We start from the raw sequence: 14,348 nt of genomic DNA on the forward strand, positions 1-14,348 counted from the left end.
CGCATCTCAAAAAAGATATAATTGCGATGGAGAAGGAACAGAGAAGGGCGACCAAAATGATAAAGGGAATGGAACAGCTCCCCTATGAGGAAAGACTAAAGAGGTTAGGACTTTTCAGCTTGGAGAAGAGACAACTGAGGGGGGGGGGGTGATATGATAGAGGTGTTTAAAATCATGAGAGGTCTACAATGGGTTAATGTGAATCAGTTATTTACTCTTTCGGATAATAGACTAGGGGGCACTCCATGAAGTTAGCATGTGACACATTTAAAACTAATCTGAGAGAGTTCTTTTTCACTCAAGGCACAATTAAACTCTGGGATTTGTTGCCAGGGGATATGGTTAGTGCAGTTAGTGTAGCTGGGTTTAAAAAAGGTTTGGATAATTTCTTGGAGGAGAAGTCCATTAAGTTGACTTAGAAAATAGCCACTGCTATTACTAGCATCAGTAGCATGTGATAGACTTAGTTTTTGGGTACTTGCCAGGTTCTTGTGGCCTGGATTTGCCACTGTTGGAAACAGGATGCTGGGCTTGATGGACCCTTGGTCTGACCCAGTATGGCATGTTTTTATGTTTATCCTATTTTCTTCTGTTGGATCCTTCTTCCAATATTTGAATGAAGATCTCTTGGCAAAAATAGCCTCTTTAACCTCCCCTTTTAACCATGCTGGTAATCTTTTTGCCTTCCTTAATGTGTGGAATACGTCTGGACTGTGCTTCTAGTATGTTTTTGGTTTTTTTTTAAACAATGTCCACGCCTCTTGCACACTTTTTACCTGTGTAGCTGCTCCTTTCAGTTTTATTCTAACTATTATTCTCATTTTATCAAAGTTTCCCTTTTGAAAGTTTAGGACGAGAGCCGTGGATTTGCTTACTGTCCCCCTTCCAGTCATTAATTTAAATTTGACCATATTATGATCACTATTGCCAAGTGGCCCCACCACCATTACCTCTTTCACCAAATCCTGTGCTACACTAAGAATTAGATCTATAATTGCTCCCTCTCTTGTCAGTTCCTAAACTAATTGCTCCATAAAACTGTCATTTATTCCATCCAGGAACTTTTTCTCTCTAGCATGTCCTGATATTACATTTACCCAGTCAATATTGGGGTAATTGAAATCTAAAAAATTATAACAAGTAGAGTCTACACAGTAACCCGAATAGGTAAACTAAACAAAAAGGGAAACTGAATCTCCCATTATTACTGCACTGCCATTTTGGTTAGTTTTCCTAATTTCTCTTAGCATTTCACTGTCTGTCTCACCATCTTGGCCAGGTGGACGGTAGTATACTCCTACCACTATACTTTTCCCCAACAGGGGAAAGTATAGGCTGTAACAGGAAATAAACTTAGGGGGTGACCTTGTTGGCTGAACCAGAGGAGTTTCGATTTGGTGGGGTTTAATTTGAGTTTGTGATTAAGTCATTGGGCTACTGCTATAAGATAGTTGTTGTTTGCAATGGATGGCATTTCTATCATGTCCGCTCTCAGCCATCTTTTCCAAACTGAAGAGTACTAGCCTGCGAAGCCTTTCATCCCCTTTATCATTTTTGTCACCCTTCTCTGTCCCTTTTCTAGTTCCGCTATGCCTTTCTTGAGATGTGGTGACCAGATTAGCACTCTGTACTCAAGGTGTGGTAATACCATGGCTCGATACTGAGGAAATATGATAGTTTCCTTTTAGTCTCCAATCCTTTTTGGATCATTCCTAACATTCTATTTGGCTTTTTTTTTTTTTTTTTTTTTTGAGTGCTGCTGCACACTGAACTGAGGTTTTTTAACATATTGTCCACAAGGACTCCAAGTAGTGATTCCCAATACAGAACCCAGCATTGTGTACCTTTAGTTGGGCTTATTTTTCCCTATGTGCCACACTTTGCATTTTTGTACATTAAATTTAATCTGCAGTTCAGTTGCCCAGTTTCCTAGTCTGCAGTTCCTCAGAATCCCCTACTATTTTAGTAAGTTTGAATAATTTTGTCTCAGCTGCAAAATTTGTTCACCTCATTTTTCCCTTTTCCACACCATTTATGAATATGTTAAACAGTACAGGTCCCACTAGCAATCCCTGTAATACTCCATCTGGAAGACACCATTTAGTCCTACCTTCTCTGTTTCTGGTCTTTTAACCAGTTGCCAATCCCTAATAGGACACTTCCTCCTATCCTATGACTTTGTAACTTCCTGATGAGTCTCTCAAAAGGGAATTTGGGAGATGCCTTTTGAAAATCCAAATACACTATGGGCCAGATTTTCAAAGGTCTTATGCGCGCCAGGCCTATTTTCAAAAGACCCGGTGACGTGCGTAAAGCCCCGGGACGCATGTAAGTCCCGGGACTTTACTAAAGGGGCGGGGCAGGGGTGGGGAATGGGTGTGGCAGTCCGGGGTCAGAGGCTCCCGGCACATTAGCCATTTGCTGCTGTGCTGGGATTATGCACCGGCAGCCCCAGGGCTGAAATAAGTTTTAAAATAACAGAAACATGCAGAAAAAGGTAGGTGGGAAGGGTAGGGGAGGTAGGGTGGGGGGTAGGGAACGGGAGAAGGCAGCGTGGGCTCGGCGCGCACAAGGTGCACCCCCTTGCGCACGCTGACCCCGATTTTATAACCTGCGTGCACAAGTTATAAAATCAGGCGTACATGTGTGCACATGAACACCCGCGCGCTGTTTTGAAAATCTGCCCCTATAATCAAATGGTTCACCTTTATCCACATTTTTATTTACACCTTCAAAAAATTCTAAAATATTAATCAACACTTCCCTTTGTTAAAATCATGTTGACTCTTCCCCATTAAGCGAGGTCTATCTATATGGCTGGTAATTTTTTTTAAGAATGACTTTTTACCATTTTACCTGGCTCTGAGATCAGGCTCACCAGTCTATATAGTTTCCTGGATCACCCTTGAGCCCTTTATAAAAAAAAAAAAAAAAAATCGGCATCACATTGGCCTAGTTTCAGTCTTCAGGAATCACAGCTTTTTAAATGAAATGTTACTAATAACAGGTTAAGAATTTAATTTTTTAATTCTTTTAGAACTCTGGAGTGGATGCCATCCAATCCTGGTGATTTGTTACACTTTGGTTTGTCACTCTGATCTATTACATCCTCCATTGTCACTATTTGTTTTAGTTCACAATTTCCAATCTTAAAGAATGTTTCGGGGGTGGGTATGTTCCTATAATCTTCCTGCATAAAGACTGAAGCAAAGAATCATTCAGTTTTTCTGCTATTTTCTTGTCCTTCCCAAGCACCCCTTTTGCCTCATCTAGTGACCCAACTGACTCCCTCAAGCTTTTTGCTTCAAATGTACTTGAAAGTTTGTGTTGCACTGGCAAGTTGGTTTTTTTTTTTTTTTTTTTACATTGAATTTGCTAGTGCTTATGAATTGTTCCTTAGGTTTTTTTTCTAATTTCCTCATTCTATTATCATCTCCTTTTTTTTTTTTTAAAGTTATGACACTGTAGTAGTTTTACTTAACATCCTCTTTCCAGTGATTATGCTAGATTAAACTGCATTATGATCACTATTGCTTAGTAGCCCCATCACTGTAACCCCTTGTAGCAGGCTGTGTGTTCCACAGTGGACTAATGTAGTTGCCCTTGTCGATTCTAGGACCAGCTGCTCCAGGAACAGTCATTTATGGTATCTAGAAACTTAACCTCTCTAGCATGCCCTGATTAGACACTGAGAGATGCAAAACCAAGATAACAAATGTCCCATTAATGTCACCAAATGTATTTGCTTTTTAAATTTGTTAACATTTCACAGTCTATTTCTTCATTTTGGGCAGGTGGCCAGTAGTATACACCCACTGCTATATTGTTACCTGACCCACATGAAATTTCTATCCATAGATTCCACGCAGGATTCTTATCATGCTTGATTCTGCCATGTTTTACATATAGTGGCATCCCTCCACCACTTTTGATCTACTCTCTCGACACTATAATTTATACCCTGGAATTAGTGTCCTGTTGGTTATACTCTTTCCATCATATTTCTGAAATACCTATACTCTATATTCTCATAATAATGCCACATTCTCATCAATATTACTATTCAGACTGCTTGCATTTACATACAGACATTTTAAAGTAAGTTTATTTGTTCTTTCATTTTACTTTGTATTTACAAGCTGCTTCTTACAAAATGGTACAGGCAGGTTATAGTCATTCACATCTGGGTGCTCTTTGTCTACATCTATCTGCACAATTTCATTCAGCCTATATACCACTTCCCTAATTTTGCAAGAAACTTTGGGAGATTCATCCCTCCTAACAGTGCACTTTTGAGCAGCTGTTAGCTTTCCTGCATGGTCTCGTTTAAAAACTGGTTTATCTTCTTTTTAAACATTAGCTTCTTATTAAAGACTGTAATCAGAAAGCAATACAAAAAAACTGTAGCCCCATGCATTGCTGAAACAAGGCAACTGGATTACTGCTACATCCAACACCTTTGTCAAAGAAAAATGTAAATATTGTGGTCCTGATTTTCAAAACCATGTTTTATGCCATAAATAGCTGTTATAAAATAGCCCAGAACGCAGGTCACAAAAGTATGTGATTTTATGCATGCTTTTCTGCAAACTGAGGAGAGCAGAATTAAAATGTCTGTGCATGCATAGGAAAATTGGTTCTTACCTGCTAATTTTCATTCCTGTAATACCACAGCTCAGTCCAGACAAGTGAGTTTTGCATCCCTACCAGCAGTTGGAGGCAGAGAACAAAAACTTGAGTCAATGCTACATAACAGACAGTGGCACCTGCAGGCCCTTACTATTGACTTATGCCCAAGCAAATGAGTAGACAGCATTCTCCTTTCCCAAGACGAACCAGAAAACCCAGGGTTGGATCCCCCAGAACTGGAGATCAACATACCTCCAGCACCAAAATAGTCTGTCAACTGCTTAACTCAACACAACTTTTCAAATACTGCAAATAATTGCTGATATACAGCATATAAAAATACCAGGAAAATCAGTCTTTCGGCATCAATAACAGGGCAGGTCTCTAGCCTGATCTGTGGTATTAAAGGAATGAAAATTAACAGGTAAGAACCAATTTTCCTTTCCTGAACATACCCAGATCAGTGGGATGTACCAAAGCACCCCTACACCAGGAGGGAACCAGAAAGACCTACTCTTACCGAAAGTCACATCCTCCTGCACCCGAACATTCAATTGGTAATGCTTGGTGAAATTATGAAACGAGAACCAACCACAGCCCTACAGATTTCTTGGGGGGGGGAGACACTGACACTCAACCCAAGAAGCTGCCTGTGCTATAGTCAAATGCGCCTTAAGACCTGTTGGAATTGCACAATCTTTACAAATATAGGCTGAGCAAATAGCCTCTTTCAGCCAATGAGCCAAAATAGCTTCTGATGCTTTCTTCTCCTTTCTTTGTTCCACCGAACACTACAAAGAGATGGTCCGACTGCTGAAAATGATTAGTGGCCTTCAAATAACACAAAGGGTGATGTACATCCAGAAGATGAAGATCTCTATCCTGTGAAGAATCTCTAGACCATTCAGGAAAGCCTGGTAATTTAACCATCTGATTCACATGGAAGGCACAAAAAACTTTCGGCAAAAAGGAAGGAAAGTACACAAGGTCACCCTGTCAAAAGTAATATGCAAAAAGGGATCTTGACAAGACAGTCTGAAGCTCCAAACTTCTCCAAGCTGAACAAATAGCAACAAAAAAAAAACTGCCTTCAACATAAGGTCTGTCAAAGAAGCTTGTCTTAAAGGCTCAAAAGGTGCCCCACCGAAAACCCAAAAACTGAGTTCAGGTTCCAATCCAGGCACACCTTCTGAACCAGAGGCCACAAATGCTTAACCCCCCTTCAGGAAATGAACACCACTGGGATGAGAAGCCAAAGACTTCCCCGCAATTTGCCCCTGAGAAAACCCAAAGCTGAAACCTGGTCACTGAGAGAACTATAGGCCAAACCCATGGACAAGTCCTGCTGCACAAAGGACAAAATGTGCAGTACTCCTACAGACAGAGGATCCAGCCGCTGCTGAAAACACAAGAACTCAAATACCTTCCAAACCCTAACATATGCCATAGAAGTAGAAGGCCACCTAGCCTGGAGAAGGGTAGAAGTTACTGATCCCGAATATCCCTTCTTACACAATCACCACCTCTCAAAAGCCAAGTCACGAGACAAAAGCAATCCTCCAGATCCAAAAATATGGGTCCTTGTCACAGCAATCCTGGCAGATGAGCCAATCAGTCTCGTCCACTGCCAGGTACACCAGATCCGTGAACAATGGAAGATATAGCCACTCTGGTGCCACCAGCACCACTGTCGCTGGATGCATCTCTATGCGCTGTAACATTCGACTGATGAGTGGCCAAGGAGGAAACACATATAGAAGAATCCCTATAGGCCACAGCACACCAGAGTGTCCAGTCCTACCAAACCAGCTTCCCTTTGGTGACTGAAAAATCTTGTCATCTTGGCATTGGCCTGCATTGCCATGAGATCCAACTGGGGTAACGCCCCACCTGGCACAAATGCAATCCCAGGCTTCCGGTACCCATTCCCCAGGATCCAGCTATTGCCTGCTGAGGAAATCTGCCTGCACATTGTCCATGCCCGTGACATGAGATGACGCTCCTCCCACACAAACAGTTGCTAAGCCTCCCACCAAGAGACTTTGTTCCTCCTTGTCACATTGTCAAAAATACTTAAACATCCGACCCTATATCCAGGGCAGGAACACCTCCAGGGCCCTGCGCACTACCCCCCATCTCCAGATTGATGGACCAGGACGCCTCTGTCACTAATCAAAGGCTCTGGCCAGAACGACCCAGGCCCCCCCCAATCCTTTGAAGCTGGCATCTGTAGTCACTACCACCAAGTCCAGGACCTCCAGATTGCGTCACGACAATCACCATGAGAGACTGTATCTGGCTTCTCCCAGAAGAGGTAACAGCAGATGATACTCCTCAGTCAATGGATTCCACCTGGACAAAAGCGTCTTTTACAAGGGCCGCATATGAGTGAAGGCCCATGGAACCAAATCCAATGTCAAGGCCATTGAACCCAGCACCTGCAAGTAATCCCAGGCCCTTGGTACTGGATGGCTCAGTCGCGTCACCTGTGCCTGCAACGTCGCTAACCTGACCGCCACGTTCCTGACAAGTATTGAAGCAGGCTCCCAAATACTCCAACGATTGAGACAGAACCAGGTGACTCTTCACCACATTGATTACTAAACCCAGTGAAATCAGGGTATCCTGCAATCGCTGTACGGACTGAAGGCATTCTTCCTTCGTCTTTGCCCGAATCAGCCAGCCATCCAGATAAGGGTGAACTAGAATCCCCTCTAAAGACTGCCGCCACCACCACAACCATCTTTGTGAAGATTTGGAGAGTGGTGGCCAACGCAAATGGTGGGAGAGCCTGAAACTGGAAGTGCTGACCCAGCACCTTGAAACACAAACTTCTGATAGTCTTTGCGAATGGGAATATGGAAGTAAGCTTCAGGCAGGTCCAATGACGCCAGGAACCCCCCTGGGAGGACTGCTATCATGGTACGCAATTTCTACATCCAGAAATGCGGTACCTGCAAGGCTATGTTTACCTTTTCAAAATCCAAAATGGGATGGAAGGAGCCCTCCTTTTTGGGAACCACAACGTAAATGGAGTACATTCCTCGTCCAGCAGAACCGGAACTATGGCTTCTAAGCTTAACAACCTTTGCAGACTCCCTTCCACCACATGCCGTTTGCTTCGCGAGATGCAGTGGGACTCCAGAAAGGTTTCCATGACTGGGCACGAGAATTCTAAGGCGTAGCCTTCTCTTATCACTTCCAGAACCCACCAGTCCGAGGTGATCTTGGCCCACTCCTCATAAAAGCATGACAACCTGCTCCCTACCATGTCCATCAAGGAGTGGGCAATCTTGGATTCAATGCGAGATCTTTCCCCCTCCAGCCCCTTGACTGGAACAGTCTCTGGAGGATCTGTGGGACCCCTGAAAGGATTGCTGGTGACATGACGACTGTATCGACCCTGAGGTTGAGGCCCCTTTGCCGGAACAAAACCTAGAGTCCTGAAAATGGGATCGGGGAGGGGAAGACCTTCTTATTGATCTTATCATCCAGTAGTCTATTCCTCTTGGATTCCCCCCGGGACTTCATCAACTGATCCAGATCCTCCCCAAACAAAAGCTTCCCTTCAACTGGGCCTTGGACCACATGTCCACCACCCAATTGTGCAACCACAGAAGCCTGTGGGCAACCATTGCTAAGACCATGTTCCTGCCAGACTTGCGCACCAAATCATTCAATGCATCCACTAAATCGGCCACTCCAGCCTCCAGATGCACCACCTGAACGAGTTGAGCGTACCGGTGGATGCCCGCTCTTATGGCTGCTGAATCCAGCACAAACAGGCCCGCTGCATCATGCTAGCACACACTGCGGCTTGAAGACTCACGGCCATCACCTCAAACATACGCTTCAATTGAATCTCCAATTTGTGGTCCTGTACATCCTTCAGAGCATTGGAATCTGCCACCAGGATCGTGGCCTTAGTCACTGCCAATTCTGCCACATCCACCTTAGGAGTCTTCAAGCAATCCAAATACTCCTCCATCAAGGGATAAAGCTTTACCATCACCCTATCCACCTTCAAGCCCACTTCCAGGAAATCCCACTCCCAGCTGATCAGCTTCTGAATCTTCTTCGGCAACAGAAAGGCACTAGGCGGATCACGCAGCCCATCCAGCACCGGATTCACGCCTTCATTGTCCAACTCTTCTTGAGTCACCTTAACCCCCAATTCTTCCAACATCTGAGGAATGAGGGATCAGAGGTCCTCCTTCTTAAACAGGTGGACCACGTGAGGGTCATTCCCCTTGGTCATGGGCCGCTCATCGAACTCCAGATCATCCTTGCTTACATCAGGATCAGGGATCTGACCCCCATCCTGATTCACATCCGGGTCCACCCCCTGCAGTGACGCAGGATCCTCCTGCATCTCATCCGAGTCATCCAGGTCCCTGGGATTACCATCCACACAAGTGCCATGCAACCCTGGAGGCTTAAGTCAGTCCCAGAACCACCTGCTGCAGCCATTCTTAGTCTCTTGGGCTGAACTGGTCATCTCTCCCTGGATCTCCTCTCTCCTGCACCCTTCCTAGCCAGGAAGGATTTGTGCAACAGCAGGAAAACCCCTCCGGATCTTCGGCCCCCTGCTCAAGGAGACTGTCCTCTGAGTCTATTTCCCGCCTCCCCCTCCCCCCCCTTCCTCAGGCCCCTGTACCACAGGAGAGAGTGGAGGAGGGGAGTCACTGGATTCCCAGTAGGGTGGAGTCCCCTGGCTGTGATCCTGCCCAGGTGCAGCTGCAATGGATACACCCCCCCCCCACTTGGCCATTGCTGCGGTCCTCCTGGCCTTTGGACCCTTTGCAGAGGATCCCTCTTCCCAAGGCACAACCTGTGCAGAGGGAGTGGGTATTAAGCTGGGCTGACCAGAGCCCACAGGCCCTGCAAGCCTCCCTGTGCAGCTTGACCGCTATGAAGCACACGGTTGCAACACGGTCCGAGCGTACCACTCAGAAGGCCACACCTTGTGACTACCCTGCCGAATCACGTGATTAAGCAGACACAAGCAGAGCATGGGAAACTGCAGTGGCCGAAGCACCGCACAAAAAGTTCGCTGTACTCAAAGATTTCCCCATCGGGGGAAAAAAATGTGTCACTCCTCGCCTTCACCCTCCTGCCAAACGTGGCAGCTCCTGCTGGTTGACTGCCCCGGCACTGAACTCAGGCCAATTCTCCTCTTCTCTCCCTCTGCTCAACTCTTCATTTTTTTTTTTACTATAACAAACAATGCAAGGAACACAAAAGGGATACTTCCCTGAATACAGACAGCAGCTGGCAGAAGGGGACTTCGGAAACCCAGTGTGAGCCAATTCCCTGACTATCAAGGTCTCCGGAGACAGTGGGCCACAGCAGTCAAAGGTATCCTGGCTCAACCTGACAGATGGCCCACAAAGGAACCAGGCACCTCTAGAAGTCTTGGATCAGCTCCCCATCAACCTTCAGTCAGAACTGCAGGTATACACTTCTACAATCTGCTGGAGACAGAAAAATACTGAGGGACTGCAGGTGGCACTCTCTGTTGTGGTTAGTGCTTCAAAGGTTTTGTTCTCTGCCTTCATCTGCCATAGAAATGCAAAACCCACCGGTCTGGACTGATCTGGCTATGTTCAGGAATTGTATTTTAAAATTATACACATAGGTTAACCCACACATTGCACCTTCAAAAGAACAGGCAAAACTTTCTATGGGTTAGTTTGGGTGTGTTTCAAGCTATTTACCTAGGAATTTTCAAAGCAAACTTCTGTGCTTTGAAACTTTGTGATAAAAGTCTGCACTTAAAGTATGCACAGACTTTACCCGAACAAACTTATAAAATTATCCTCCTTAAGCAGATGGAAGAGATATTTCCTGGTTACAAGTTGGTAAAAAAAATTATCAAACTTCTTTTCTTACTCCACAAGGAGGCGGCAGATGGGAGAAAGCTTTTAATAGCAGAATAATTTCATCTTGACTTATCTAAAGTTCAATGCTACTACTTTTAATTTTGGATATAAACTGGATCAACACCCTGGAAGAAAAGTTAGAACTTTCACCTGTGGAAGGACAAAAACCAATCAGCCTGCAGAATTTTTAAGACTCCAGATCACCTGTCCTATATCTCCCCATGCTCAAAAAGACTTCAATAAATCGCCCTCCCCCCAAAAAAAAAAAAAAAATTGTTGCATAGGATACACCCTGCACACAAATGTGAAAACAAAAAACACAGCACCATCAATGAGCTTACATGAATTAACATTCCTCAGGAAAGAATAGTATCCAAACTTGTTACGAGAAGAGTCAGACTGGGGATCAAATATGTTTGCTAAGGAGTTATCAAGGGACAGACCCCCTTTGACAACTCCCCTTTCATTGGTGTCTCGCCAAGCCTTTTCTGTAGCGTTACCACTGATGATGCAGAAATAATGTTCAACGGTTCAAACAAAGGCAAGTTTTTAGTGCAAGACATTCACATCTGCAGACTTTATACACCTGGAATTTTTCTACATTGAATGGCTTGATCGCCAACATCAGTGATGGGGGGGGAAGGGCTTCACCACCAAAGATTATCATTTGGTGTTGCAGGAATGTCCAGAAGTAGGGCAAGGGTCCTGTAAACAGTGCCGTGAGGTGCCAAGAACAGCTTTGCAGAGGTGCAAATTCTTAAAATTGTATATTCAAATTAATTCACAGTTTTTTGCTATTCTCTGCCTTAAAGTTTCCCTGATCTTTATATCTAGTACTTATCTTTTATGATTCTTCTGTGCGCATGGGCATATTTGCTTTTCATCATGAATTGAACTTATTCTATGATTTTTTTTTTAAAGATATGTGCAAAGGGTTTTCCAGAAGAAGCTCACTGAAACTTAGTAGTTTTGTCTTAGAACATCTGTAGAAATGTAATGTGTTTTGAGTGATCTTTATTGATAGATTTATAAATATCGAAATGGGCTGATTTGGTAATGATGCTGCATGGCACAAATTAACAAAATGATAAGCAATACTTCTCAGTCATAACACTCAAAACCAGCATTTTTTTAACTGCTGTACTATTTGCCTTTCTTCATTTTAGCTGTTTTCTCTTTGCGTTTTTTCACATGCTTTGGAATCTTGTTTTTCCTTTTTTCGCGCTGGGCTTCTTTAATCTTCTTTTTTCTTTCCTATGAAAACGGAAGGAGTAAAAATGAGACAGCAGATAGTGAATACTAAAACTTGTTGCAGACCTATTGCTCTTCACATGGATAATAAATGACTGGGGGGGAAAAAAAAACAGCGCTTAGGCATCACAAAAGTGCATGCAAGTGTACTAGCCACAAACAGTCTAAAGAAAGTTTCCTACTCAAAACCATCCAGCATGTAAACTTTGTTTTATTGCAACAAAAATACTTTACAGTGTAACCCATCACCAATGTACAGTGTTAACTATTCAACAGTACAGAATTGTACCAGGTGTTGAATAATCTTTGTCTCCGCTATTGCAGCAACAACCAGAAATCTGATAGGAACATGCAATAAACCATTTTAATCAGCATTCAAAATGGAATTAATTAATAGTTGGTGCATCCACCATTAGCTTGCAAAACAGCTTTTTTTCTGCTTGTTGCTGGAATTTTCAATTATTTTTTTTTGGCTTTCTTCAGACAATTTTAGAAGTCACCAAATTCCGTAAAATATGTCCTCTGAAACCCAGCTTTCTCTTTGACTTAATTTTTCAGCAATCCACTTTTTCATAATAAAGGTTGCTCCAGCATTATGCGCTTCACAAAATGCCATCCACTTTATGGTCAATCTGACACTGTTTTTTGCTATCGTATGTTCCAACTATCTCCATCTGCTGGAGACAGAGAAATACTGAAGAGATGCAGATGGCACACCAGATTAAGAGGGGGTGCCCTTGAAGTTTTTTTTCTGTCTCCATCTGCTGGAAGGGAGGCAAAACCCAGCTGTCTGGACTGATCCAGGTACGTACAGGGAAGCAAGGCTATGGTTGCAGGCACCATACTGTGCCAATACGGCATCTGTCTTAGTGCATGTCATCTTTTATATTGTTTCCCTAAAGAATTCACCAGACCCCAGTTTAAATGTGTAATGCATATACCCTTCACTTGCTATGGCAGGCTATGAACACACACTCGCCAATCTGTAGATAAGAAGATAGGACTTAACTGTCCCTGTCTTTCCTCTCCCCCACCCGTCTTTTCAGTATATTCATTTGGCCAGAGCTAGGCCTCACTAAAGTGAACAATTCTAAAGACTGGCATATCAGTTGTTGGGGAAGGGAGAAGAGAGTCCTTAGATTAGCTAAAAGTTGTCTTAGTTTCAGACGAGCTACCACTAATCTGTATGCACAACTTTTATCCAATGTACTTCAAAATAATTGGCCAACTTTTCTGCCTCTTTACGAATCGTCTTAGCATATTTCTTCTAATGAAGAGTCTCACTGAACATGGTACCCTACACCCTGGACCTATGACTTCGCATAGAGAACAGATAACTGCTTTGAAAGTTTCCCTCATAAAAGAAAAAAACCCATAAGATAGAAGCTACGTTTTCAAAGAATTAGATACCTTTGTGTGGCGATACTTAATGAGTGTAGTCACCTGAAATGTTGCCTGTGATGGAAGGATGGATTTCAGCATACCCCTTTTCCTACTGACCTTTTTATCAACTGCAGGCTCACCAGAGCAATCTTTGGGATGAATCTGTTCCTCCTCATCCTCAGAACCTGAAGCCGAGTCACCATCACCAGAGCTGACTGCCCCATTTGAATCCGACCCAGCCTCCTCCAGCTCTTTGTCTGCTTTTTCGAGAAGTGAAGGCACCTATGCACAAAAGTTATAAGCAGCATGCCATTTTTACTATCACGCTGCCAGTCACTTTTCAGGCATGCTTGTATTTGCTTGTCCTGTTGCACTAAACTATTCATGCTGTCTAGTTCAGGGAGGCAGGGCAGCCTGAGCTCAAAATCCAACAGTGAGGGGAGCAGCAACTGCTCTGTATTTTGTACGACTTTTGTAAGAATTCCATTTGGGAAAGTAGCTCTCTCCTCCACTGGATTTATTTCTTTGGACTGACTGTTTATAAGACTGCCACTAGGAAAAGGATAAACGTTATCTCGCTACAGTCAAGAAGTTCTGCCAAAGACTGAGGAGCAGTAACTGTTCTTCTGACTCAGACTGGAACAAGAAACAAAGGCTCCTCACAACCCTCCTAACACCAACAAAGCAAGAAGGGAAATGGTTTGTGCACACCTATTGTACCCTCAGTGACGGCACACACCAGATACTCTCTCAATAAAGCTAAGATATGATTTTCTTACCATCTGCACGCCAGATAAGTCCTTCTTTAACCCTGTCACGGTCTGGTACAGAATCTAAATGACAAGAAAATTAAAAACGATCAGGCAAAACGGTGGCTGAAGAACATGGCGTTATGCTGCAATGAGTCACTAGAACATGCCACAGTAAAATCTTATTTCCAATGCCATGAAGAGCTGCCTAAGCAGTAAGTACACCTTGCCTGTCATATGGATTGTCCTTTCTGTTTACTAGGATCATTTGTGTACTATCAGCTCGCAGTTTGATGATGCTGTATAAGCAATATGTGAGCTGCAGAGGCCATTTTCACCTTGTAGAAATAGATCATGTCACCTTAAGCCAGAGTTACATCAGTCACAAATTGCATCAGTGCAGGTGCCTAAACAGGCAGAATTATGAACTTATTTCCTTAAAGCTTCAAGGCAG

At 43.6% G+C, this 14,348-nt stretch overlaps 1 protein-coding gene across 1 annotated transcript in view; it reads right to left on the reverse strand.

Annotated features, from left to right (window-relative positions):
- Nucleotides 1-4,087: 4,087 nt before the first annotated feature.
- The window catches only part of RIOK1 (RIO kinase 1), a 122,215-nt gene continuing 111,954 nt past the window's right edge, over nt 4,088-14,348 (reverse strand). The window contains exons 15-17 of the mRNA XM_029590547.1: nt 13,925-13,978; nt 13,263-13,427; nt 4,088-11,765 (exon numbers count right to left, since the gene is read on the reverse strand). Coding sequence (XP_029446407.1) covers nt 11,655-11,765; nt 13,263-13,427; nt 13,925-13,978 — 330 coding nt within the window. The 3' untranslated portion in view covers nt 4,088-11,654. The remainder of the gene's footprint in view (nt 11,766-13,262; nt 13,428-13,924; nt 13,979-14,348) is intronic.

The sequence above is a fragment of the Rhinatrema bivittatum genome, chromosome 2 (genome assembly GCF_901001135.1).
Source record: "Rhinatrema bivittatum chromosome 2, aRhiBiv1.1, whole genome shotgun sequence".
Lineage (NCBI taxonomy): Eukaryota > Metazoa > Chordata > Amphibia > Gymnophiona > Rhinatrematidae > Rhinatrema > Rhinatrema bivittatum.